Here is a 27,625-nt window from a genome sequence, read left to right as displayed (position 1 = left end):
TGTATTTTTAATGGGTAAATATAAGAAAAAATGGCAAATTTATAGTTAAATAACTTTAGTTAATAGTTATTTCACTCTTAACAAGGCGATGAATACTTTAAAAACTATTGTTTACTGGAAAGTTGCAGTGAATGTTCATAATACTTGAATGTAAATGGCTAATAATTACTGTGTAGTTCATTTATGAACATTATTTGATGAGCTGAAACTGACCTTAACTAACAACCTTTAGGACTGCTTAATAAATGTTTTATGAACCATTTCATTGATTCTAAACAGTGAAATTACTGAACTATATCTAATTAACTATAAATGTACATTTATTAGTGAAAGTTTTTATAAAGTGTTATACATGTTAATACATTTGTTTTAGCATAGATATAAGTTTGAAAAGGTTTAATTAATATAAGTCATAATTGGCCATATTTGTTCTTATCCTCTTCTTCTGTCAGAATTTGAGTCCAGTTTTCATCAGTGTGCTGGCACTGATGTTATTTCATAGGTGGTTATTGGTCCTGTCAGAATGCAGAGATTTATACTATAGTGTTTAAACAGTTCTCGATAGATAGGTGGGGGTGGGGGGCATGACCTCAGTATTTCTAAAATCCTGGCTACGGCCCTGCTTGTGACCTCTTACAAACAAGGCTTGTGTCTTCTAGGGGTTCTGTTTATGTTTCAGGTGCCTATAAGTTATCTGTTCCACCAATTATTGGTTAAAATGAAGACAAATTTGTGCATCAGAACTTTTTTTTTCTTCTTTCTGTCTCCCATCTATCAGCTCATGACCCCTCAGATTATCTGCTGACCCTTTGGAGGTGCTGACACTCAACCTCCAGCACCTCGAGCAGATACAACAGTAAGATGCTGCTTATACACTGATACATCAGTATTAACAATTAACTAGTCCATGGAAAATTTTACTGTAGAACAGGTACTTAAACATTTGACACTTACAAAGTATATTTTGCTGATAAACGTATTATTGAGAAAATGTTTAAATACCATACCTTTTAATTGAAATGAAGTGTTTTGATATTAATGTATTGGTACTTTAAATAAAGTAAGGGAAATTAATTCTTCCTCAACCATAATCATGATGATGTCACATATTAAGTAAAAGCTATGTCAGATCTTCATCATAGTGGACATAGTGGATTGGATTACAAGTTACGTTACTCTGCAGATTGCATGCTGCATCAGAGCCAAAGTAGTACATTTTAAAGTTACAGTATGTTATTCATCAGATAAAACAACAACAAAAAAACATCTGATCTGATAATACATACATCTATGTTAGTATATGTATATTCTAAATACTTTATCAAAGTAATTTAAAATCTATCTATCTATCTATCTATCTATCTATCTATCTATCTATCTATCTATCTATCTATCTGTCTGTCTGTCTGTCTGTCTGTCTAGAAAACTAAGATTTAAAAGCTTTTGTCCATGTGGAGGCCCTCATCGACAGCTGCCCAATAGCACCCCACCTCCTCCTCCCTCTGGCCACCAACATAGCTGGCCCTCTCTACATAGTTGATCTGCCAGCACGACAGTGAGTCTTAATCTGTATTTAATATAATGCAGAACTATGAAGCAGTGAGCACTGCAACATGAAGTCTGTCATATGTCAGTAAACAGAGGAAATATGAGAAAACAGAATGCTTCTGCTGGCTCGAGAGAGGTGACAAATGTGTGTTTGGATGAAAGTGTGAGTGTTAGAACAGATATGACTGTGAACAGATGAGCATTTAACTAAGTATCAGATTGTGACGAACAGGACACTGAAACAAACTTTCAGACTGTGAAGCTCTCTGTTTCTCAGAGCTTCTATTTCAACCACTAAAAATCCTCCTGGCGTAGTGTGTGTGTGTGTGTGTGTGTGTGTGTGTGTGTGTGCGTGCCTGCGTGTGTGTGCATGCGTGTGTGTGCGTGTCCAGAGCATCCCTCGGCCTTTTCCTGAAGAAAACCAAACATTTCTGAACCGAGTTGTGACAACATTTCCTCCGTCGTGCATTCCCCCCAAACCGCTCCACCTCCACGCGCCTATTGGTTCCCCATCTCCGTTACGTTTCCTGCCCCGCGTTACGATTGGACGATGCCTCCGCCTCTCTACCTGACTGACATCCCCGGAGCCACAGTCTCCTCCCAGCGGCAGCAGACGCTATTTGAGTGGGGACCAGCGGATTGTTGTACATAGAGCCGGTTTAGTGTCGTCAATGGGAAGCACGCGAGACGGTGGCAAAGCGAGTTACGGTCTAGATTGATATCCGCGGCTGCACCATGCTCTCCAGGTCCATCCCGTGTTTGTGGATTACATTTTGCCTTCATTTATGCTGTTATGTAGACAGCGGGGAAGCACAGAATGCGAAGGAAGGTAAGTTCTTAAAGTTTGGACTCTTCATCCCGCCGCATTTGGAAGACACCCTCCAGAATTAACAGAGATGTGTCCAAACAAGCAGTACAGCAGCACAACAGAGCTTGGCTTTTTTATTCTTGCATTTTAGGTTTTTTTATTTGCCATCTTTATGAACTCAAAAGGTGGATGTTTTCTGTGGCCAGATGAGGCCGGTGTGCGGGGATGACAGCGCTGTGCTCCCGGGCTGTTTGCGAGCGACCTCTCGGTGTTTTTACGCACGGCAATTAAGCGCTGTACAACACGGATTAGACGCAAGAGCTCTTGTTTTTATTTCTCCCCAGCGCCAGTGCACTATCGGCATAACTAGCCTGCCTCGTTAAAGATTAACAATCTATCACGACAAACTGGGTAATATCAGCGGATCGATCGTCCCAGCAGGCTCGCCTGGCTGTGCGAGAGTGAGCGAGAGAGTGAGCCGTCTATCTGGACGCAGTTTCGGAAGGTTATTTCCTCCAAAGTGGCCTCGGCTCCAACAGTCCTGTCTGCTCTTGTTTCTTGAGAGGAAGGTACAGTAGATTGATGCGGAGCTGTAATCTGCCTCAGACACTCAAACTGACCAGAATCAAGGCTATAAAACACCAAAATAAGAGGCTGATAAAAATAACTCCAAATGGATGAAAATTGGCACTTTTAGTTGATCGAATTCTGTTTTAATTAATCTTATTGTTATATGCGTAAAACAGAAAATCACAGGGCAGGTAGTGATGTTCTCACCAGCGAAACTACAGTGAAATAACCGAGCGCGGGCTGGATGTAACAGCAGATATGAGTCGTAAATCCTCCGTGTCTATGTTTATGCGGGGTTTCACAGATATTATCAGGCAGAATCCTGTAAAATATAACATGGCATATTTTTTTTTAATCACGGCGGTGCGTCCTGCCTGCTCCCCTCTCTCGTGGTGGAGCTCTCCTCTGATATTAAATATTATTAGAACAACTTCATTTTTATGAAAGCCGCCGTGGTGCCGCGCTGCGCTCGCGAACGCTCCCAGATCATAAAACAGGCTGGTTCGACAAATCTCCCTCAGATAAAAACTGCAAACAAACTGCCTGTGAACTGGTTTCATGTAGTTTTGTAGTTAAAAAATTATTCCTGAGCTGAAGCGCATGGTACTGTATGTGCGTCGGGATGGAAGCAGCCGCCGCCGCCGCCGCCGCCGTGACCTTAACGCAACAACTCCACAATTGAGTTTTAATAAACTGATGCGTTAAATAAACCCAAATGTAAAAGATTAATGTTCTTAAATCTCACACGCAGTGATCCCCGTCACACTCTGATGTGTGTTTTCCTTCTTTGTGCACACTGTCATTGTCTACATTTGTCTCCCAGAAAGTTCCCCCGCCGTCAGGAGGACCTGTCTGCTGCAGTGTATTATATCCACTGTTTTTTGCTTTAGCTGCTGCTGCTGCTAGAAATTAGGTCACGGTTATATTCGCTATAGATATCGATGTGTGGCCTATCAGTAAAACCCAGCCCGGTGAGATTTAACCACCTGCTTCTCCTGTCACTAGTGATTCTGCTGGACTCCAAGGCACAGCAGACAGAACTGGAGTGGATCTCCTATCCTCCCAATGGGGTAAGTCTGCAGAATCTCTGCATCGCTGGCACACACACTCACCCCATGTCTATATTTTTACCAGCTTTCTCTGATGTCCCACATCTGTGAGAGGAACAATAATACCTAAACAAGATGTAAAGGATCTGTAACCTAAAATTCCCAGCTCACAAAAGTCCAGAATAAAAGAAAAATAATGCAAGAGGTTGTTTTTGTGACTAAACTCTCCCGGCTTTTGACATTCAGAGCACAAAGGCCTTAGGCAAACCACCAAAACTTGCTGGTCTGATTAAAAGCAGGCTGTGAGTAAGTTTTTAAATAAATAATGTGAGCAGAAACAGATAAACTGAGCACAGTCATCCTTTAAAATGTGGTTATGTGATAAACAAAATGCAACCGCTATCTTCCTTCATTCACTGTAGTTCACTGTGTCTGAAACGACCATTTTTCATCTACCTTTGTCATATTATATATATAATCACATCCAGTGTGATCATTAGATGTCTACTTCCATATCTTTAATATTACACACCCCACGGATGTATTCGTTTACAAATGTATTCTTTCTTTCAGTGGGAAGAGATCAGCGGCTTGGATGAGAACTACACACCCATTCGCACTTACCAGGTTTGTCAAGTCATGGAGCCGAATCAGAATAACTGGCTTCGGACTAACTGGATAGAGAAGGGCAATGCCCAGAGAATTTTTGTTGAATTGAAGTTCACCTTGAGGGATTGTAACAGCCTACCCGGTGTGGTGGGAACTTGCAAGGAGACGTTCAACTTGTATTACCAGGAAACAGATTCAGAGGTGGGCAGGAGCCTACGGGAGAACCAGTACGTGAAAATTGACACGATTGCAGCAGATGAAAGCTTCACCCAGGGCGACCTGGGCGAGAGGAAGATGAAGCTGAATACAGAAGTGCGAATCATTGGCCCCCTGTCCAGACGTGGCTTCTACCTGGCCTTCCAGGATGTAGGGGCGTGTATCGCCCTGGTCTCTGTCAAAGTTTATTACAAGAAGTGTTGGTCTATCATTGAGAACCTGGCCACGTTCCCAGACACCGTGACAGGATCTGAGTTCTCCTCGCTGGTGGAGGTCGAGGGCATGTGCGTGAGCGACGCCGAGGAGGAGGCCGAAAACTCCCCCAAAATGCACTGCAGCGCTGAAGGGGAATGGCTGGTGCCCATTGGGAAATGTATATGCAAGGCTGGATTTCATCAGAAAGGAGACGCATGTGAACGTGAGTGCCTGTTCCTTTACTGTCATGTTCTTTGTTGTCATTTCATTGACTCAAAGTTATTGTTTTACTGAATTTACCTTCAGAAACCAGTCAGGAGCGTCCTGATCCTGGATTTCACACAACAAGAGGTGTGCCAAAAAAAAAAAAAAACAATGTGCAAAAAACTGGGGAGTATTTGTGATTTGATTATGCAGAACAGGTAAATGACTGAAATGAATGAATGAGAAGTTGTGTTGGCAAATGGGATTAAAGCAGCTGATCTGATGGCAGCAGAGATGGATAAAGTACTGAGGCCAAACATCCCTAGTGTAATAATTGGAATCCATGTTAATTGATTACAAGCCCCTTAATTTATAGCCATGATTCTGTTGACACTGGGATTAAATAATAACTTGAGTTTAGCTCCTCAGCTCCAGCTCCTACTGGCAAGGAGCCAAGACAATCACCATCAGAATATACAGGTCTAGAGGAAGTCCAGCCAGTCTCTCAGTATCTTTCTGCCGTGGCCAAATGACCCTGACAGAGAGGGAAACAAATAGCTGTCGCACTGTGGCATTTAGGCCTCAGGATATTTATGAAGGAGCCTAACAGGAAGGCAAATAACAGCCTCGCCGTGGCTCATTTTTGCATTGTTGTGCTGCTGGATCGTGCCGCTACAATTAACAATAACATGCTTTCTGTTACTTCAACTGCTCAGAGGATTATTTTCAGTGGCCACCTGACTTGAAAGATAAAAATCACTATGGATTAGAAGGGGTGACTTAGGTCACAGAACTTAAGTGGCCTGCCTTGTCAGCCAAGGCTGCCTTTTTTTTTGGCAAAGCGGGCAACCTCAATCTAAGCAGCTTACGAGGAGCAGCAGCCAGTAATAATTGAATGGAATGCATCTAAGAACAAATTAGTGTCCCTGGCAGACGAGCTTTTATGCCACGCTGTCATCCATTAGGGACCCCACCGAGGGAGGTGTGTTAATGAAATATATTAGGCCATGTAATTTAGAGCAACACAGCCCGCCTCAAGTTGTGCTATGTCTCTAATGTTAGCAGGCTATCGCTGATTCAACCCCGCGGACCTCCTTCTTATTGTTCTTGTTATTTTAATATGCATAGACGAGAGATCCAGTTGTGCCCTTTGGTGGAAGAGAAGCCCACATTTATTTCCTCCGAGAGAGAGAGAGAGCTATGCAGCAACAACCAATAGCTCTAACTTGACAAAGTAATTTTAGCTACCTTTTCTTGTTATTACGCTCTCAGAACAGAAGACTGTTGCCTCTCTCTATTAATTAATCTGTTCACATGTCAACTAAAACAATTGCCGAAATAGAGGCAGCAACATGGTGAACCTGGCCTCGGGTTGTTTAAAGTGTGAGGAAGGCTCCGTAATGTGTACGTGGATCAAATTCCAGTCTTGACACTGCACCTTTATGAGCTTTATCTCCACTGAGGCATGAGAAGCCTTTGTATTAAGGGGTAGTTAATCTAAATAAAATGAGCATCATGGTGCACCATCAGCACTTCTTCCAGCAGCTCCACTGACATTAAATTGTCCATTCAGTAGTTTCCCCCAGCACAATCTAAAAGCTATTCAAAGTATTTCTATCAGCCGAACAGCAGAGCAATAAGTCCAAGTGGCTGTGACCGGTAAAAATGTGGAATCCTGGCATTTGGACCTTGGACTGGCTTGTCTCAGTGGTGTAAAAGTACTGTACATCTTTATAATGGTGCTTGGTGGCAATGCAGCACCTTAAGTATAAAGAGTTCAAACAAACTAATTTGTCTAAAGTGTGATCTGAACTCGCATAAAGGACAAAGTGTCTGTACCAGTTCTTCATGGACGGGGTGAAAGATGGGGTGAAAAGCGTGCCTTCATAGAGTGGATGATGATGCAAAGAACTGTTTAAGAATAGAGATGAAAGTGCAGAGTGCTCATTTGTACACACAGAAAGCAACCCAATCACCAGAATAAATGTTGACAGTGTACACTTCTGCAAACCAAGGATACGTTGAAACGTTACTTTTGTTTAGGTTTAATTACTGATTTTATCTCGTGACGACGCTGTGCTTATGGTCTGGTTAGGTTTAGGCATGAAAAACACTTGGTTAGGGTTAGGACAAGATCATGTTTTGATTACCACAAACACAGCTGGAGATGTTCCGAGTTCTCGTCCAAAATATAATTGTTTTTGTTGTTGTAACAAACACGGCTGGAAATTGTCCCGAGGTCCCCTTAAAAAATATCCAGTGCTGTCACACACCTGTGACTCCACCGCAACCAACCAAAACAGCACATTTTCACAGTTCAGACATTTTCTGTAGATTTAATCTCCCTACATGCTCAAATGGAATGGAAGTATTTCACAGCTGGAAAAGATCTCTTGATGCAGCTATGCTTTCTGTGTCCGTGGACAAAAATGCAAAAGTACAATCTGTAGTTGATATAACAGCCCTAAAATCTGCTAAATAGCTAGTTTAGCTTCATTTACAGGCAAATGTTTACCATTGTTCATTTGCATATACTACCAACAATGAAGTGATACAATGGGGCTGACTGATATGTCTTTTTTACGGGCTGATACCATTACCAATTATCAGAAATCAAGGAGACGGATAACAGATATCTGACACCGATATTCATTTGCAGTAAAAATTAATAATCTTAGGGTCAAAATTTAAAACAACCAGTGATAGAATGAACCCAAGTACAATTTACTCAACTACTGCTCTAAAGTACAAATTTCAGGTACTTTACTTGAGGATTTCCTTTTTCTGCTACTCCATACTTCCTCTCCACTGCATTTATTTGATACATTTAGTTACTAGTTACAATTCATATTATTTTATTGATTATAGGCTATTAATTGTGATGTGATCAGATAGTGTTGTGATAGACATTGTGTGAGAGGATGTTGCATCAGAGACAAAGTAGTACATTTTTAAATAAGTTTATTTTATTAGCATTCTGACAGAAAAATCACTGACACGACAATCAGAAAAATACTTCATATCAGCCCAGGTAATTGGCCAGGCCAATAATCTGTCTATCCCTTATGCAAGACTGGTTGAAAGTGGGCAAAGTTTCCCTTTCAAGCGTTGGACTCACCCTAACCCTAATCCTCAGCCTACCAAGTTGTGACGTGAGAAAGGTGTGTGGGCAGAGGGTTTCAGACGCTGAAGGCGTTGAACGATTTGACAGGCACTTCTTTTGAGGCATGCTGATGCCTTAAGACAGACTCTGTCCTATTTTAGTATCTGCACTGTGCTATGATTATAACATGGCCGCTGAGTGAAATATTCAGCTGGAGGGTGGGTGCAGGTGGAGTAAGCGAGTTGAGCTGTCAGTCATGTCATTTGAGGAGCCCCCTCTGTGGATGCAAAGGCCTCCGCCGAACGTGTTGTGATCCACTCATTCATCACCGTCAGCAAAGAGGGACCCCTTGTCTGTCGGCCTACACCCCCCCTCCTTCTGTCGCTCTTTAACTCTTTGTGTGGCAATCTGCAGCAGTAAATGTCACTCTTCTTCTCCACCCGCTGCGTTCAGTGGTCTCAGTGTAATGGGTGTTGAAAAAGGCCAGTTGAAGTGTCCCCGCAGCCTGCGCAGCCTTCATTTTGCGAAGAAGTGCGTGTTGTGAAAATAGCGCCCATTCATCCGCTGGTCTTGTTTAGCGCTGGCCGCTGGATGCAATGGAGCCACAGAGTCGTTTAGACAGAGAGAGGGCCCTTGTGGGAGGACATTGGCGTCTTTGTTTCACTCAATCCCGGGAATGTATGTTGTCCGATTTTGACACATCCCATCATTGTGGCACTAAGTAACCAGTGCCTGAGAAATGATTAACTGTTGACCCTCTACCAAATGAGGGAGATGCCTCTATGTGGTGGAAAACAGTTAAAACAGGCTGTATCTCACTGCTAGTGGTGCATGCTAACAAGCGAATTAATGAGAGGATACAGCAACTTGTAGACGCTGGCATCATCCATCTTAACTGTCAGGGTGTTGGACAGAAGTTAGTTGGAGACTGATTGATGATTGAACCCCTGAGGGATGGGGCTGAGCGGTTGGGGTCTGACCACGACAGCTAACGTCTATGGAGGCCACCAGGCAGCTCCAGCCCCGCAGAAAAAGCTGCACTTAGCATTTCAAATGAAGCCAGGAAGCTAGGAGTCAGGAGGTCCTCATACATCTTGATGCTCCCCTGATTGATAAGGTGTGAATTTAATACACCAAATGGCTGTCTTTTACAACTGCTCCAGAACTTAATTATGCAAATGACAGGTGTGCGCTGAATCCACAGGAGACCCAAATAGACCTAAATCACTCAAGATTGAAATAAATTGGTGATGGATGGGAGCTCGTCCTGTCACTGCCAGTGTCTGCTTCCTGTGAATAGTAGCATTCTTACACAGCCCAGGGCTTTTCCTGCTTGTTGTCTCAGCCTGGCAGGTAGCAGTCAGACACACAGATGTGGTATTCTCTGCTCAGAATCTTACTACCAATACAAGTGACAGTGTCCTAATATTGATCACTTAGGGGAAGAGACGTTAGATCTGGAGAAACTAAAATGTTCAATCAGTCATACGTCAAATCAATTGCCAAATACTTCTGGTTCCAGCATCACAAATATTAGCATTTACTACTTTTCTCTGTGTTAAACTATTATAAATGCAGTGTGTTTGGTTTTGGATTGATGTATGGATAAAACAAAACAATCTGAAGACATCATCTTAGGTTCTGGTGATGGTACTATTCTCTGCTAAAACTATTTTTTAATAATTATTAAATGTAATTAATGTATTTTTTTATTGTATTTAACTTTAATTTTTCAATGAATTGCTTGCTCTATATAATGTCAACACATTTTGTAAGATGCCTACCACATATTAATAACCCATGTCTACATCTAAGAATGTGTTGTTTTATTCGAACCAACAGTCCAAACCCAATTATATTTGGTGTACTATCACTAAAACAGGACAAAATTAGATTAGGTTATAGCTATACATATATTTAGGTTGAAAAAATGGCGACGTTGTGGCAGCCATTTGGCACCAAGGTTGTCCAATTTGTGCTTAGAAAATTACTTGAGCATTTAACTGCCTCTCAAAATTGTTGAAGATACATTTTCTGTTGGGATATTCATTGATTATTTAAACTGTTTTCAGCTCTTTCAGTTGTAGGTGTTCTACTGAGAACAGATGTAGACTTGTCCTCGTGACCTGAGATATCAACAAATTCCAGTGCAGTTCTTGTCCTTTATCTAGTTCCTACTCATTAGTAGAGACTAAATCACAGTTACAATTAGAAAAGGCAGAATATTTGAAACTGTGCTTTGGCAAGGTGCAATAGAGAGTATTTACTTTTCTTCCACATCCAATACACTTTCAAATGAGAAGTAAAAGCAAGAAGAAGTTGTTTCCTGGGATACACTTGCAAAAGCATGCCAGGCCAGCAGCTCTTTCTGTGCGATCTGACTGCCCTGTCAGCACATCAAATTAAGTACACATGCCTCTTTTTACATGCAATGGTCCACCAGGAGGCTCATTCACAAACTTGTTTGGCTTGATTAATATTTGTCTCAAAGTTATATTCATATAAACTGCCCGAATGCTGAAACAAAGTCAAGAAAACAGAAATATTTGCTCTCACTGGTTTTGGATTTGTAGACATCATAATGAAGTAAAGATGGATCCAGATCACACAATCTCAGCACAGAGAGGTGATCTTAAAGAAGTACCCAAGGCTGCAGTGTCTGGTCACTGGTAATGGGTTTGTCTCTCACCCCTGCTGATAAACTACAGCTACTGACTCATGCATACATGAATATCAAGCGGGCTGATGGAGAGGCTTAGTTCAGTGCTGTAGGCGTACAAACCTTCAGAAAACAGTATTAAAAGATTCTTTCCAAGTATATGAAACCCTATGGTTCTTTTAGCTCTTGAGCCCTGTTTTTCTCAGTATTCAGTAAAACATATGTTTTCTCTAGACAAATTTTTTGTACTGTAACACTGTAACGACACCAGTTGACATGTCAGGGGTACTAGACATGTTGTAATATATCGATATTGGAATTATTATTTTATTTTATTTTTTACAAAAATTGAGTATCGGTATCCAATAAGGACACTTGCCAACCTTGAGACCTTGTCATGTTTCGCTTAGGGCCCCTGCCCCGTAGCGAGTCTGTGCATGCTGCTGCCCTATGTTTGTTAGCCTGTCAATGGTGATTGACTTTGGTGTGGCCCTGTGATAGACTTGACACAGCAGATTTTATGAAATGCACGCCCCTTCCTTTAAAAATTTCCGAAGAAACAGGAATTCTCTTTTCCAGGATGTATGTCTTTGTCTTCTCCATTTCTCTGTGCGTGTCTCACTCACTCAGGACAGAGCGCAACACTAGAGTAGACTACAGGCTGTACAGTGCCAGAAACAGGTTGTGAAAACTCAAAGGTGAAAAAAGATTTATTGTTGTTCTTTACCCTTGATGCAAATGAGCTAGCTTGGTGTGTGTGCGTTCTACTTTGATTGATTGATGAAGAAAAATGCAATTTTAGATGAAATTTGTGTCAACCAGCATCTGAATACTCTTTCAAGTTGGAAAGAAAAAACAGGGGAATAATGACTCCTCAGTATCCAGGTTTTGGAATTTGACCTGCCAGTCCACATTTGGGACCCTACGTTGCTTCACATGAATAGACAGAATCCAAGTAAATAGCCCTCATTCAAAAAAAGGCATATGGTCAGCCATACTGGTAGGTGACTTTGTTAACCCCTCAAAAGGGGGACCTCCACCACTTTGTGTCAGATAGCGTTATTTCCAAGGTGACACCAGGGTCTACATTTGGCCATGCATCAGGTCAGTGAATATTAACTTCATTTACACATGGCTGCAGACCGGCATAGCACTACAATGGAGGCCTGTCTGTTGTGTTCAGTAACATGAGCGCCCTGGCTGACAGGACACTGTCAAGAAGGAAGATGGATGATCGTAGCAGTTGACCCCTGATCGCCACAAGAGTAACCTCTCCGGCCCCCTCTCCCTGCATGACAAAAGAGCCCTCCCCGCAGTGCAGCGGCCCTCATCTCCACTTGCACTAACAGGTTCAGACATCTCCATCGATCCCTGCTTCCATACCTCTTGCAATTCTAAGCTTTTGCCCGTTTTAGCTATCCAAACTGTGGCGCAGATGTCTTTTTTGTAATTGCTTGCCTGCTGACTGCTTGAGAGGGATGCGATCAGACAGGCGAACTCTATGTCAGAAGACAATGTCTTTGGTGTTCTGTCTTGTGTCCCTGTGGCATGAGGGTGAAAGTGATATGTGACTCTGCTCCGGGTCTCGCCACCTTAAGAGGCAGCAGGGAGGGCCCTGTTGTCAGTGGAGCTGCTCCTCCGGGATGCTTTAGACCACTGGCTCACTACTTCAATCTTCTTTTAAAAGGAGAATCAATAACTTATTACATAACTTCACACTTTTTCCCACTTACATCCAGAGCAGAGGAAGCAGAAGTCAAAATGTGCTATGGATGGGTCAGTAGCAGGAAATTCTGCTGTTTCTTCCAGAGAGTTGTGTTAAAATGAAGACAGCTTGGCACAACAGGAGGCATCCAGTGTTTGCATAACCAGAGTGGGAGAACAAACAATTTAAGAGCTAATCAAATGATTCATCATCTTCAGTTATTTCCTAGACTATTTGATTCATCATTTGGTCTATAAAATGTCAAAAATCAGGAAAATATTCATTATAAGTTCCTGTCTTTGTGCCAATTTAGAATACCAGAACAGCTTGATATTATGGAAATTTTATTTTTTTTATTTATTCAGATTAACTAATCCTTTAAATGACAAATTCACCCAAAAATCAAATGAAGTTATTATCCACTCACCCCCATGCTGCAGGAGAAAGGGTGAAGGTACGTAGTCATCAAAACATTTCTGGAGCTTCAGAGCAAAAAGTGTTGCAGCATTCTGCTAAACAACTGAAGTAGATGGGGACTTGTTTTCAAAAAACAAAAAAAACAAAAAACACCAGTTAAAAACTCATCCAGCATAATCCAAGTTCCTGAAAGCCACAAAATTCAGTAGGTGCATGAGTTTGATCGCACATAGAAGGTGTAAATAACGTCTTTCAAATCAATTTGGGATTTCGTGGCTTCCACAGATATGGATTACGCCAGCCAAACTGCATGCAGTCCCCAGCTACCTCAGCTGTTTAGGATAATACACTGTTCTGTAACACTGTTTTGCTGTGAAGCTCCAGAAATGTTTTGTGGACAATGAAACTTCACCTGATTTTCCATCAGCATGGGTGTGAGTAGATAATGACTGAATTTTCATTTTTGGGTGAACTACTTCTTTCAAGAGTAATCCAGATCTGCACAAGCCCTTGTAGGCATCTGAGGCCCAGCCGATGTCTTTGTGTCAGGGGAGGCCACAGCAGTGACGAGCAGCTAGTTTGACATTGTTTCATTCCTTTCTGTCACAGCTCTGGGAGCAGAGCGGGGGCTGTTTGTGGTGGATTTGGATGGGAGGGGCCTGGATCAGGAGGGTTGGTAGGCACTGGCACAATTCAGAGATAATGCTCAGTTGCTGACTGTGGACATTTTCAGTGCCGATTTCGCTTGGGCTGCAGGGGGCTTTGGATGGGTGAGACCTTTGGACCCTGTGCTTTCATCCCCACCATGCAGAGTCCTCCCCTCATCTGTGATGTCTTTTAGCACGGCTCCCTTTTTAGAGCTGACCACCTCATCCATTAAAGGTAGCCGCCTGGCTGGCCTTAAGGGCCCTTTCTCCTGTTTCTGTGTGAGTTAAATGAACTAAACAAAAGACGATTAGGTAGGGACATTTTCCATGTCACTGAGAATCCATTTCAAAAAGTTCACTCCACACGATAGCTTAAAGAAGGAGTGTGTGTAGACTTGAGCTACAGTTGCTGCTCAGGCTGATTGAGAGGCTGTAAATTTACTGATGTGGGTTTAATCTTCAAATGCCCTTATTTTCCACCTCCAAAGCCATGTAGTAAATCAGCAGGAGGGTTTAAAGAGAAAACAGGTGTTCATTAGTTTGCTGTTTAATTCCTAATTGTGCCACTTTCATGTCAAACTGCATGGCCTGGCTATAGCACCATAGCAGGAACATTAGCTTCAATTTTAGTATAACTTAATCAGTGTCTGGCTTTGATCTTTGCTGTGAACAAGTGAGCAGGCACTTCCTTTGGGGTTTCTCTGCTCAGAGGGCAAAGCTGCATGCCCTCCAACACAGTGTAAGGGAATGCTAATCTTCTCTTTGTTTCTCATGGAAAGCTACTTATCTCCCGCTAAGCACAGGTACCTCGGATGAATGGCTCGGTTGTCTGTATGTGTGGAGTGCAGTAGCAGCCATTCCAAGTATGTGTGGGGTGGAGGGAGGATCCAGCACCATATGACATCAGATTTTTTTTTTTGCCGTTTTAAGTTGTGTTTCAACAGCTCCTATTAATCTCACTTTTTTGGGGGCCTTATTGTAGCTATGTCCGAGATTCCCTCCTTCTGAAACACACGGGAGGTGTTCGAAATGAGCTTGTTCAAAACTCTATGTCCATCCCGTGAGGAGATTTTCAGGATGGCCTCACTTCTTTTCCTTCTCTTTGTGTGATCTGCCACTGATTCCTGGAGCTGGATAGGCGCCTTGTCTCTCATAGGTCGGAGATTAACATGTCTGCTAGAAAAAAAAACGAGCTGCTGAGCATCTCTCTCTTTATTGAAAAAGAAAAAAAGATTTTGAGCAGTGCAACAGGCTCAGAGGAAAAAGAAAAAATGACAAACACCTGCTGCTTCTTTTGTTGCATCTGTGACTAAAAATCAAAACACACAGTATTTGAGGAGGGAAAAAGTCAACGCCAGTGGCCAGAGTAATGTGCGGTCCTGCAAACCACGAAAATGTGGAAAATTTACATTAGGTTCAATTTTCAATTTAATGTTGTGACAACACTGCTTATGGTCTGGTTAGGTTTAGACACGAAAACCACTTGGTTAGGATTAGGAAAACATCATGTTCTGGCTTAAAATACCTGTTTTGGTCACCACAAACACAGCTGGACGTGTGCAGACTTCCCGTCAAAAACATCTGTTTTTTGTGGCCACAAACATGACTGGAAATTATCCTGTTTCTTTTACAGAGAGAAGGCACCTATCGTACGAAAATGATAGACGCAAGCTAATCAGAGGCAGAGTAGGGTGGGTCTTGCAAGAGATGCAGTGATTTACTATTTTATGTTGTGACGATGCTGTGTGCTTATGGTCTGGTTAGGTTAAGGCACAAAACTCGCTTGGTAAGGGTTAGGAAAAGAAAATGTTTTGCTTAAAGAACCTGCTTTGGTCGACACAAACATGCCTGGAAATTGGTCCGAGGTCTCCTTTAAGATATTCAGAGGTTTCTCACTTACAAATGTTGAATTTTATCCTGGTGACAGGGCTGAAAAAAGTATACTTGCAAGTATTTACTACTAAAATTCTTTAACATAACAAAATGCTTTTTTAAAATGCCATTTAGATTATGCCAAGCTAGAAAGAAAATGTTAGTCAGCACTGCAGTGAGCTTAATAAATAACTCATGTCTTCCTTCAAGGTGCACTTGATTTCTCTAAAACCTTTGCAGCTACAACAGTCCACACATCACCTGCAAGATGAGATCAATTGAGCTGTCCTGAGCTTTTCAAGTCGAAGAAATATACTCAGCTCAGATTTTCCCCAGGTCCGCCTGCCCGTGTGAAATTACTCACAAGACGTACTGCTTCTTACATTGCAGAGGAAAACACCACAGGCTTTAGTCCATAAAAGAGATGCAGCCATAGTTCAGTATGCAGAAAATGCCAGTAAACACAGCCTGATGAATGTCCACACTAAGGCCTACTATTTATTGAGGCAGAGAACATAAGTCACATCTAATCAGAGCAACACACATAGGCCCCCGGCTACATTAATGCATGAGAAATAAGCTCTGTGTGAGCTATTGACATCCTTCTCTACAGTCGGAACGCACGGTCATGGTCCTAATCGTATGCCCTGAAAGTAAAACCGAAAAACATAAAGCAGGAGTTGGGTTTTTAAATAGCATTTCATGGTTGTCTGAACATCCAGCTAGACACAGGGTATTTTGAAATAGCTGACAGCGAATGTTTATGGCAGTATTAACTACGGATTGCAGTGTAATAGAAGCGATCAGATGAGTAAGAGGGAGAGAAGTCCTTTGTTTTTCACAGGTAGACCTGGGCATCAGGAATATTTATTCAGCACCAGCTGACTTGTAAGTAAAAGAGATGAATGGTTGCTAATGCAATGTAGATAGAAGTTGTGTTGTATTTCATATAAACATGAAGGCAATGCAGGCACTCCAAATATAAGAATATGTGTCATACGAGGAATGCATTTTAAAAAGTCCTTCACTAAAAAAAAAAATAAAATAAAATTTCAAATCAGTAAAAGAAAAAAACATGTATGGACCACAAGGCCTTCATCAGGCATACAAAACATGTGCTTTTTAATATTTCCTTCCTCATTGGACACGACACCTGGATTGCTCTCCTGTTTTGTTATCCTGCTGAAATGTGTCTACAGCACATTGTCAAGTTCCACAAGCTGGCATCAGATTTCTGCTCAGACTCAAATCAGTGTCAATCTTGTTTACTCATTCTTTAAACAAGCAGTTCTTCAGTAATTATTTCAATTTTACAAATTTCTTGTGTGGCTGCTTGTGTTTTATTTTGTTTTATATCAATATTTTGTCTAAAATGAACGTGATTACATCATCACATTCAGCAGCATGGATTTGTAAAAGAAACCCATGTAGTTCCTACCTCTGGGCCAATGGGCAGAGGTTGTAGCCACGCTACTTTTGTTTCTCATTTTTAATGGATAATATATTTCTCTTTTCATGTTTGCTTCAGTGTCCTCTGTTCTGATTTAGTTAACTATTACATTTTACACCAAGAACTTTTTTTTGACACATCTACATGGTCAGTGACTTAAATATAGGATTACACCTGTTTTGCGATTTAGGATAATATTATAATAACTTGCTGGAACCTGCTTAGAAAAGGTCAGATGTAGACAAAAGTTCATATGTAAATCTAAAACCTCCAAGTGCATCTTTATAATTAAAAAAAAACAAAAGAAAACTTGCTGAGGTTTAGTCTGAGGTCACTGGCGTTTTTGGTGGTGTTAAATTAATCCATTCTGAGACAAAGCAAAAGCCAAATTGGGACTTTAAATGAACCAGACTGAAACTGTATGTTCTCCTGAGATAAATGATGTATGGCACCTGAGAGAATATGGTAGGATAAACAAAATTAATACAGGAGAGTCTTTGAGGGTTAAAACATTAATACAGGAACTTACAACATACTGTAGACCCACAGCTCTCATAAATTGAAGAGTCTAAAACAAAGTTTTGACATAGGACCCTTTTCAAGTTAGGGCCCCTATCAATAACCTGCTTTAGTGGTGTAGCTTTTGTGGCCCTTGAGCTCTGGGGGCCTGGGGCTGTTGCCCGCTCTGCATGGTTGGTAAGCCTTTCATCTTGGCTTCTTTTGTTAAATTTAAAAAAGAAAAAAGAACAAAAAGAAAAGATTTGTAGAAAACATCTGTGATAAAATAATCTGAAGTCAGGATCACCAATCAGCTTTTTTTCTGCAGCTTTTGATCACGTCCCATGGGCCCTCATCAGCATATAGGAATTAACATGTTTGTATTCCAAACTAAGGTACTGCAAAAAAGTAACATTTTGCGATCACTTTAATCCCTCTATAATGTACTGTAATACTGAGAAATTAGTTAGAGATCAAAGGATACCCAGGTCTGTTTTGCATAGAGGCAGGCTAAGCTTCGGATGTCTGAATCACGCAGACAAAGGAAAAAACACTTGGTGGAAACATGCTAAACAATAGGCAACAGACTCCCATCATACCAGGCCTGTGTTTAGAGATGATATTTATAAAGACATTTCCCTATCAGAACAGCAGCGGCCATGGCGAGTGTTTCACAGAAACAAATGGTGTTTTTTTGAAAAAAGAAAATAAACTGTTTCCTTTATCGTGCTTGACCCATTCCACCTGGCATTCATCAGTGGCAGGGCCTGCATGTTGGTCCTGTCGGCTGCTCTCCTCCCTCTGCCTCTTTTATCACTCTAATGGGGTGCTATCTCCAGGCTGCTCTCTCCGGGTCTCCGCGGCCCCGCTCGGCTCCTTTCAGCGCGCATTCTTTCCACATCCATCCCGACACACAGGCGGATTTAACACATAATCAGGCCGGACGGGAGGGCAGCAGGAGAAGGGGGTAGGCCCGGCCCTGACAGGACTCATCATGCTAGGACTGTGGAGACAGAAAGGCCCACACTAGTCATTCTCACTCTGGCCTCTGCAAAAAACAAAGGGAATCTTCCACATTCGCACACTGGAGCTCACTCTGAGCCCCGTCTGCTGCAATATTGAGACAAATGGGGAGAAACTCAATATCCCAGCTGCCCTGCTTGGACGTCTAGACTCCTCCATGCTTAGTAGTAATAAGGATTGTAACCTTGATTGGATTTGTGGGTTGTAAGCAAGTAAGGAAACTCAACTTCCAGTTTCTCCAAGACAGGGTATCATTAGAAGTCTTTTTGATCCTGGCACCAGTTTAATATCTGAGACGCTGTACCAATGCCAAAACAATACATATTGATATTTGAAACCTAAAGTTCACATTTTACCTTCCACATCTGTGGTCAGTCCAGCGTTGTGAATGTGCCGACTGCATGTTGGGGAACACAACTGTCTATGCAGACACCCAATGTAGTATAAACTGAGTCAGATCTGTCGGAATCTGATGTAAAATCTTTCGGTCGGATTCAAAACTGTCACATTGAGGCTTTCGGTCACAATAAGGACGGTAACCTTGATTGGATTTGTGGGTTAAAAGTGATCAGGAAGCATTGTTTTCCAGTGTTCTGTGAACACTAGGGACTTGCATTATTTTAAATGTTTCAACACAGGTTCCACTATGGTACTCGTCTGACTCACCGGGTGTAGACAGTTGGCATAAAGGAATTCACTGGGCACTCTCTCCCTTGCATTGTCTCTGTGTTACTGTTTTTAAAATCCCAGTTGCTACATAAAAGAGCAACTTCCAAGCTAGCAATTTAGACGCTGAAATTGGCACGTTACTGTAACCCTAACCTGGTTGCTAACCATATGAACGTGAACAAGCTAGCATCTGCTTCCTTTTATTTTTAGGGAATTTAGCCATTTTAATGCCAGGGCTCGCCTCCCCATGTGAAAAACAAGTTCCCCTGACACTATTTTGCTGACAGGGCACCATTGCTGCACCCTGGGTTTAGCTCTGCCCAGGACACATGTGATTGCGTTTTTCCCATTACCAGAATGAGTATTGGAGCCAGCTCTAGCCCTGACAGAACGCTGTGGAGATAGGCCTGGCTATGTGAGACTACTATGATACCTGAGTTTTAGTGCCAATACTAAAATAAAAAATGGATTTTACTGCTTGGTATCCATAAACCTTTAAAAATACCTTTTGCATCTGCAAAGCCTGGAGGATCCACAATATTGTGATCCCCTCTTCCACAAGGGTCTCACAGATTCTGACCAAGCATTCCTGGTCATATTTGATACTTGACAGATTCTTTCTGCAATGGACATATTTCGGTTAACTAACCCTCCCCAGAAAATAGGACACTACACAGAAACCCAAAAGGGCAAATTTGGACTTGGATCTGTTTGCAAAGGCACAAGATTAACTGAGGGAAAAAAAAAAAACCACCAAGTGCCATGGCGTCACCCCCAGACAAGGGAAATGATTATTTTCTATTTTGGCCAGTAAGGGATATGTCAGGCTGTCGCATAAGGAGTCATTGGCGCTCTCTCACCTCCCTCGCTGTCCCTCACCCGGAGTGTCATGACACTGCCAAAGCGTGAGCGAAATTGGATGTAATTCAAGAATGTTAAGAAGCTCAGCTCGGAGGAAAGAGAAATAAACCAAGATCTTACAAAAATAGAGAAATTGGTTTTCCCCCTTTTTTGTGTATGCATGTCTGCATAAGATAAGGAGACTTTGTTTTATTATTTGGGCCAGTGTGTGCTGAGATTGAGACTTTACAGTCGCAGGAGCGTTTGATTATCTCTATCCTACTTCTCTGAGGACCTCTCCTTTCTCAGGCTCCCTTTTTCTCTGTGTAAAATTGCTGACTGCAGCTTGTCCCCACACACATCACTGAATGAAAGTGCTTGACCACTGGAAGGGAAATTACAGATGCTGGCTCTGTAGCCTGCCGAGGAGCTGGCTGGAATGTAAGACTTGTATTTTTTTCTCTCTGCTTAACCTCGGCCCACTTCTCTGAGGACTGACTAATTTCTTAGTGTCGTAAATAAGCCGGCTGTTGTGTCTGATGCTGAGCTTTTTTAACAGGCTCGTGTCTACAAGCACAAGGCATTGATTGGCCTTTATCTGTGCAGAAGCAGACCAGACTTACATAAATGGCCTTTTTTTTTTTCAAAGAGTCACTATTAGGCACTTTATCCTTACTAATGTAATTAGATGTTGAGCACTACATCCTCTTGTGCAGGTACTAAAGAGTCTTTTAGTGCAATGTTTAAACATGTTTATGCGTCAGTGTTTGACAGTAAGGTGTTAGTCATGCTGTCAGTTAAGAAGGCTACTGGGTGATCTGAGTTGGTGTAATTGCTTTGTAGATATTTCCACTCAGAAGCAAAGTGTTGCTGCAGGGACAGTTGACAAAGAACCTCTCACTTGCTATCATCCCATCTCGGTGTCTCAGAAGAAGAGTTTCTCTTCAGCATCTGGTGCCAGGAACGAAAACTCGCCAGCAGCGAGTCAGTGTGTGCTGTAATACTGCTGCTGCTGCCGCTGGGACAGGAATGCTGGGTCGGGATGGCTGTGTTTGTACTTGTCACTCAATGCACTGCCAGTGGTGGGGAGTGCTGCAGAAACACTTACTTGCCTGTGTCATGCAGGCATTCGATTTTTGAGGCCTCATTTGCCGCCTTGTTGCTTCTGTAAACATTTCCGGGTGCCAAAGCCAGTCGGACGCACTGATAAACACATGCGCTTTGCTGACAACAGCATAGAAAAAATATGCAGTGTGTTTTGCTTGCATTAAAGGGCATGTTCAGTTTATTAAAACAAGGGTTTTATTTTTATAGTTTGTTTGTGTCAGTTATGATAACACTGGACACACCTCAGTCAATGTCTGAGATTGGGCAACCTGGCAATTTTGCGACAGTGAGTTGAAATGGGGCAAGAAAGGTGATCAGACAGGTTGTTAACAAGTCGACAGTTTCATCAGCATGGGAACCAACACTGACCATTACGTACTGGTCATATTAAAGCAACATTATGTTGAAATTCATATTTTGTGCAATTTGGCGACACCACTGTGCAAAATATAAATCCCAGGTTTCTGTGACAATTTATCAGATGTTATGTAGCATTACATGCTAACTACAAACTGCACTTCACAACAATGTTATGTCTTGAAAACATATGTCTTGAAGTAAACATGCATGCTCTAAGCCAGCTAATATTACTTACTATTCAATAGCAAAGTCCAGCTCTACGTCTGCCTACAGCCTTTCATTTAGCAAAGCTGTTGCTAACAACTTAAGCCAGTGTGAGACTTTTGTCTCTTGCCTCTTGATGGTCGCTGGCTTTTTTTCTCTTCTTAGCTTCCTCCATCAACGTTCTCTTTGGTCTCTTCAGCACTGCCGTGGTGTTCGTAGAGGCTGCTAATACTATGTTGCATGAAGATTTGATTTCTAGTTTCCAGCCTACATTATGTAACGCATAATCTAAATTATTTTTACACAACTTTAAGAGAAACGTTGTTAGATCAGTTGTATATGTTATTGGCTGGTACCCTGAGTTTGGTTATTCAAATAGTAAATAAGGGAGAAAATGCAAAGAAAATGCAAGTGCTTTTAAAGCTTTGAAAATAAGAGTCACGTTGTAATAAATTAGATTTTCCAAGTATAGCTGTATTTACTTTCCAAAGCACCCCCCCAGTGGATCTTCTGGTCTGCTGGAGTGGTGGTCGCGATGGGAGATAGACCCGGTCCCTGCAGGGCTTTCCCACTCTGCACACTGGCCACCCAGCAGAGGAGCTCGCAGAAAACCCAAAGGCAAACAGACACGCTGGCTTATCAGAATGTTTAAACAGCTCGGCATGGTGGGAGAAATCACGGTCTTAGACGGGATCTAGCCAGTCTTTAACCTGCTGGAGAAAGCCCTTCAGTGTCATTATCAACATCCACAGGGGAGTGTTTACACTGCGTATCAGATTCTGCACCTAGACATGGTTCCCTTTGCTGTTTGTCAGATGTTCATCTCAACTGTACATACAGGAAAAAAGCAGCTAAATATGATGAGTAAGCACTTGTATACTCTGTATGTTCCGCCTGGTCAGCATTCAAACCCACCGCTTGCAGCCTCCTGATGGCTCTGTTTTCAATTACTGGCTAGAAAAGGTAAAGAAAGATTAGAGATAAAATCATGTACTTTTCCCTCATGGAAAAAAGGTCTTGTTCCAGGAGGCTGTGGCAGTGCAATAAATGCAGAATGACAGGGCTTTCATGTAGCTGGAATGGGGATACCCCGAGCCTCCTCTTCGTGTCGCTCTGGAAGTGGTTGAACAACAAAACTCGGATGCCTTTATCCTTCTTATTCCGGACCTGTCACAGGGGGTGGTGGCCAATATATCCCCCCGGAAAAAGGAAATAAAAAAGAAGCAGAAGCGAGATCTGTAATGGGGGGTGCCCAGTATGAAAATCATTGCTCATTTTCCTCAGTGGCTCATGAAAAATGCATTTTTGGTGTAATTTGATAGTTTGTATGCAGAGCTATTCACAGAACTATAGATTTCTTGCAGGTTGTTTAAGAAATCAGGTGGCCCTAGATTGCAGTTTTTCACCAGGCTTAGCTCTGTTTTGCACACAACAGATTAGTCGACTTCAAGGCTAAAACGGCCAGACCTGGAATATATAGTTTACTCCTTAGTGATATTTAAACATTAACTTGACAAATGCATGCGATTCAGGGCGAGGTTGCTATGAATCACTGTATTTTGTTTGCTGTTTCATTACTTGCTTTTATGGCTCTTTTGGGAATAGAGGATCAGCTGTGATGTGAGAAAAATCTGTGAATTATTTTGGATTTAAGATTAATTCTTAAATTACTGTCTCAAAACAGAGGCAGTGATGAGTCTCTCTTGATAGTCGTATCAGTCTGAGGTTTGTTTACCGTCTTGGTCAAAGGTACAATGTTGAAATGATCCATGTGCTTGAGTTGGATGTGTACTCTTATCTCTCTGCTCTACTGAAGAATGTTTGGTCTCAGAGATAGGACTTGTTATAAACAAGTCAGACCTCTTTAGTGACCTGAGGATTCATCAGAATAAAAATAGCCTTGTTATTTTCTTCTCAAAGTGAGAGGTTGCAGTTTATCCCTGGGCTAATGCTTCAACATGAGGCTTGCCATGCCGTTTCATGGCTCAGCTTGCTTGATGAGGCCCGGGGGGGCAGGATCATTCAAATACTGGCTGCTGTAAGATGTGAACGCAACGGTTTGTTCTGTCATGCCCTCTTCATGATGGGAATCCAGGTGTGAAGCAAAGAAGCGTTCAGACTTTGTTTGCACAGGACTAATATCACCTCGAGACATTCAGTGATTTGTAATGACTGCTGAGATCAACAGTGAATATAACCCTGTGTGAACCAGGCTTAGCTCAGGTTTACTAAATAAAAAATGCTGTGAGAATTTCACAGATCTATTGAGTTTTCTTTTCTTTTTTCCACCATGGCCGTATTAATCTATTAGGGAGCCCAGGGGTAAAGATGAGCTGTGGCCCCCACCAGTGTGAAAAGCACAAAAATAGTAAATTTTCAAATAGTAATTTCAAGAATGTAACATGTTTTTTCTTTTAACATATGAGCTAACTTCCCTATGCATGAGCAGTTAATGTCGAAGCCAGGCAATAATCCTGTTCAAACAAAACACAGCCAAAAATACTTTAAATAAATAAGCAATCACAAAAACTAATTAGATAATTAATGAATAACCCTGTGGTAACACTTTTCATAGTTGAGGATGAGTTCAGGAGTCTCACAGCTTGAGGAAAGAAGCTGCTCAGTAATCTGGTATCTGCAGACAGAAGCAGGGTTTGTATCACTCTATTATAACCATCACGAATAAAATGTAAACTTGTAGTTTATTAAACAATAGTTCATATTTATTTCAATGTAACAACAATGCAATGCTTTTTAAACCATTTACTAAGCAAATGCATTGTAAATGTATAACTGATGTTCATAATACTTATGTAAATGTTTGATAAATACTGTGTAAATGTTTGATAAATACTGTGTAGGTCTTCTAACATTTAGATGGCCATTATGGAGTTGAAAATGACATTTATAAACCTTTGCAATTGCTCAATAAATGGTTTATAAAGCATTGTATTACAACATAGTTATAACTATAAATTCACCCTTTATTAATGTTGGTTACTGGCAAAAGATACAGAAGTATCTGCTGCTGTACCACAAGACTACAGCGCAGCTTCTTTCCTCATCCGCAACACTACATCATGAATAGTTTATTTTTCTGACTTGATTATTATTCATCAACTAGTTTGTATAGTTTTTGTTTTGTGTGTGTATGTAGCTCAGGGAACAGGGACTTTATTATGAAATCTGGCCTAGATAGACTCTAACCAAGTTCTGCTACACAAATTCAGATTTTGTGCAGGGACCTACCTCTAAACTTAGCTTCATTGTTAAAAAAGGTTTTGGCACTGACTCATTTAAATAACTCTTTACTGCCCTTTCTCAGTTTTTCACAAAAATTAATATGACAAATTGTGAGATTAAGCACCACACTCCACATGTTTTTTCTATGTAATTTCAATATGCAGAGTTTTGGGGCTGACTGATGAATCATATCAGATCCCTACATGTCTGTCCAGGGTTTATACATTTGTTTTTATTGGCTCTCTTTTCCTCAGCCTCATTCTCTTTTTCTTCCTTCTGCAGCATGCGGTCGTGGTTTCTACAAGTCTTCCTCCCAGGACCTTCAGTGCTCTCGTTGTCCTGCACACAGCTTCAACGACCGCGAGGGCTCCTGGCGCTGTGACTGTGAGGATGGCTACTACCGGGCCCTTTCTGACCCTCCATCTGTGGCCTGCACAAGTAAGTCTGCCATACCGTGGCTAGGTAAACACAGTGCAGATCACTTGGTGGGATCTGAATTTAAACAGCCACACATGCAAGGGAAAGAAAACACACTCCTGAGCCCACGCCAGACCTGTTCAGTGTGTATGCAGTGATCTCATGAAAGCCCCAGATGTGTTCCAAAGCAGTTCCTCTGCCTCCCAGTATGTCATTATAATTATGTTTGCAGGCTTGCGTGTCTGTTTTCTGTCTTAGCTGGTTGCTAATGATGAGAGGAGCAATTTGCCATTTCCCGTCTGAAAGATTGCAATTACAGTCAGCAGCGGCAGCCCAGGCAGCACCCTGCATCTTCATTTGTCCTGGCCAGTGTAGCAGTTATGTGACAGCCATTGATGGCTTATTTACACAGGCCGGGGGATTCAGACTGAAGGGTGGAGCTGATTTGCTTCTAAATCCGTTCTAAAACACGGTCATTCCAGGTGCTGCTGGATGTTTTTTTTCCCTCCCACTGCGTACAGCTACTGTTCAGGGGTAGTGGCACACCCCAGCAGGGCAATGTTAGCACTTCTTTATCTCTGGAGGTGAACAGCAACCGTAAACATAATCTCTGCACCTTATCTGTGTGTCTTCGTTCTACCGATAATGTAAGTTACACAAGACTGGAAAGGCCCACAGGCTTGTGGTTGCTATTTACATACCTCTGTCATTCTTTTTCTGATATATAAATTAAGAAAGGGAGCGGATAAATTAACATTTCATTTTGTGGTTTGTACCGTTTTCTGTTGATTAAAAACAACAAAAACCGACATGCTTATGGGGGAAAATCAGCATGCCTCGCTCACATCCTGCTGCTTTTTCCCTGAACACCTAAAGTAGGCCAAGTCAGAATCCCTAATGTATGTATGTGTGTGTGTGTGTGTGTGTGTGTGTGTGTGTGTGTGTGTGAGTGTGTGTGACAGAGAGAGACTGCTGGTGAGATATTATGCAAGTAGTGGAATGTTTTAGTGCTGCATTGGCTTGTCTATGCATTAAATCAAAGAATCAAAGAGAAGATTATACAGACTGGAGTTAATGTTGTAAATATCACATGAAAAATGGTTCTTTGTCATTTATGGGTGTGTGTGAAGCAGCTCGTCGAGCAGCATCTCTGTCGCGGCCTGCCCCAAACTCTTGTCGCACCTTTTCTTACATTCTTTAATTCCACTTTTGCGGAAAAATAATGTTTCTGCTGATCTTACATGAAAGTGAAAATATATTATCAGGAGAAAATATCTTGCCAACTGTTTTAATTAGAATAGAGGGTTGCAAGAAAACGTTTTAATATCATAACTTATGTAAGAAAGTTATTCCTCTCTCATTATTAATGAGCGACAATTTCCCACAAACATTATCTATCATTGAGACATCAGCCTTCTATTTGCATTTTGACTGGCCGTTTTTCTCTCAATGCTTGGAAAGTCTGAAAGAAATGTTTTCAGCATTTGCATCTGCTCCCTCAGTATGGTAGCAAGTGGACTGTCCAGAGAGTCAGCCGTTTCCTTTTTTGCCCCAGTGCTAAAATAGTGGGCTGGATTTATGCTCTAGCCTGTGGATTTCTTTGTGGAGGACTTGGGTCAGATTTTCCAAACAATGTTACTTTATGCACATTTTGAGTGCCTGGCCCAGTGCCTCTCTCTGCTCTGCTAATAGAGTAGCTAACATTAGTAAAGCTGCTCCAGTGTGTCATTTCGTACAGCATGCCGGCATTGCGGAACCAAGAGAGGCATGATGGTACACATCATGATGTTGACATCCGTGTGTTTTAACATGTTTCCTCCAGTGTCCACCTGTTAATCTAAACATGTACCCGCTGACTGTTTATAATCATATGGATGCTGTTATAATGTGTTGTGATTGAGATCCTGACCCACCATGCATCCTGGAAAGTGACAAAGTTACATTTTTCACTCTAAATTACATAATTACATAATCTCCATCAGTAAACAGGACGCTGTCTGACTCTCTCACTCGCGGGGAGGGATGCTGTTTTCTGGGGGAAAGTTTTTTTCAAAACAAGTTGCCAGAGACAGTAACTATAACAACACTATAGTGGAAGGCGACAAAGACATGTGAGTTAAAGTTTTTTGCTCTGAATCGCGTCACGCAGCTCCGATACTACCTCCAGAGGCGGATCAGAGGCGGAACGAAACTGTCCCCCTTCTCTGCCTCT

The 27,625-nt window shown here is 41.8% G+C and overlaps 1 protein-coding gene across 2 annotated transcripts in view; it reads left to right on the top strand.

Annotated features, from left to right (window-relative positions):
• Positions 1 to 2,256: 2,256 nt before the first annotated feature.
• The window catches only part of epha7 (eph receptor A7), a 95,717-nt gene continuing 70,348 nt past the window's right edge, over positions 2,257 to 27,625 (top strand). For both annotated transcript variants that reach the window (XM_073492415.1, XM_073492413.1), the window contains exons 1-4: positions 2,257 to 2,377; positions 3,932 to 3,996; positions 4,549 to 5,218; positions 25,279 to 25,434. In XM_073492415.1, coding sequence (XP_073348516.1) covers positions 2,284 to 2,377; positions 3,932 to 3,996; positions 4,549 to 5,218; positions 25,279 to 25,434 — 985 coding nt within the window. In that variant the 5' untranslated portion in view covers positions 2,257 to 2,283. The remainder of the gene's footprint in view (positions 2,378 to 3,931; positions 3,997 to 4,548; positions 5,219 to 25,278; positions 25,435 to 27,625) is intronic.

This window comes from Pagrus major, chromosome 22 (genome assembly GCF_040436345.1).
Source record: "Pagrus major chromosome 22, Pma_NU_1.0".
Taxonomy (NCBI): Eukaryota; Metazoa; Chordata; class Actinopteri; order Spariformes; family Sparidae; genus Pagrus; species Pagrus major.
The sequence above is the reverse complement of the archived record's forward strand: the minus strand, read 5'-3'. Positions and strand labels throughout refer to the sequence as shown.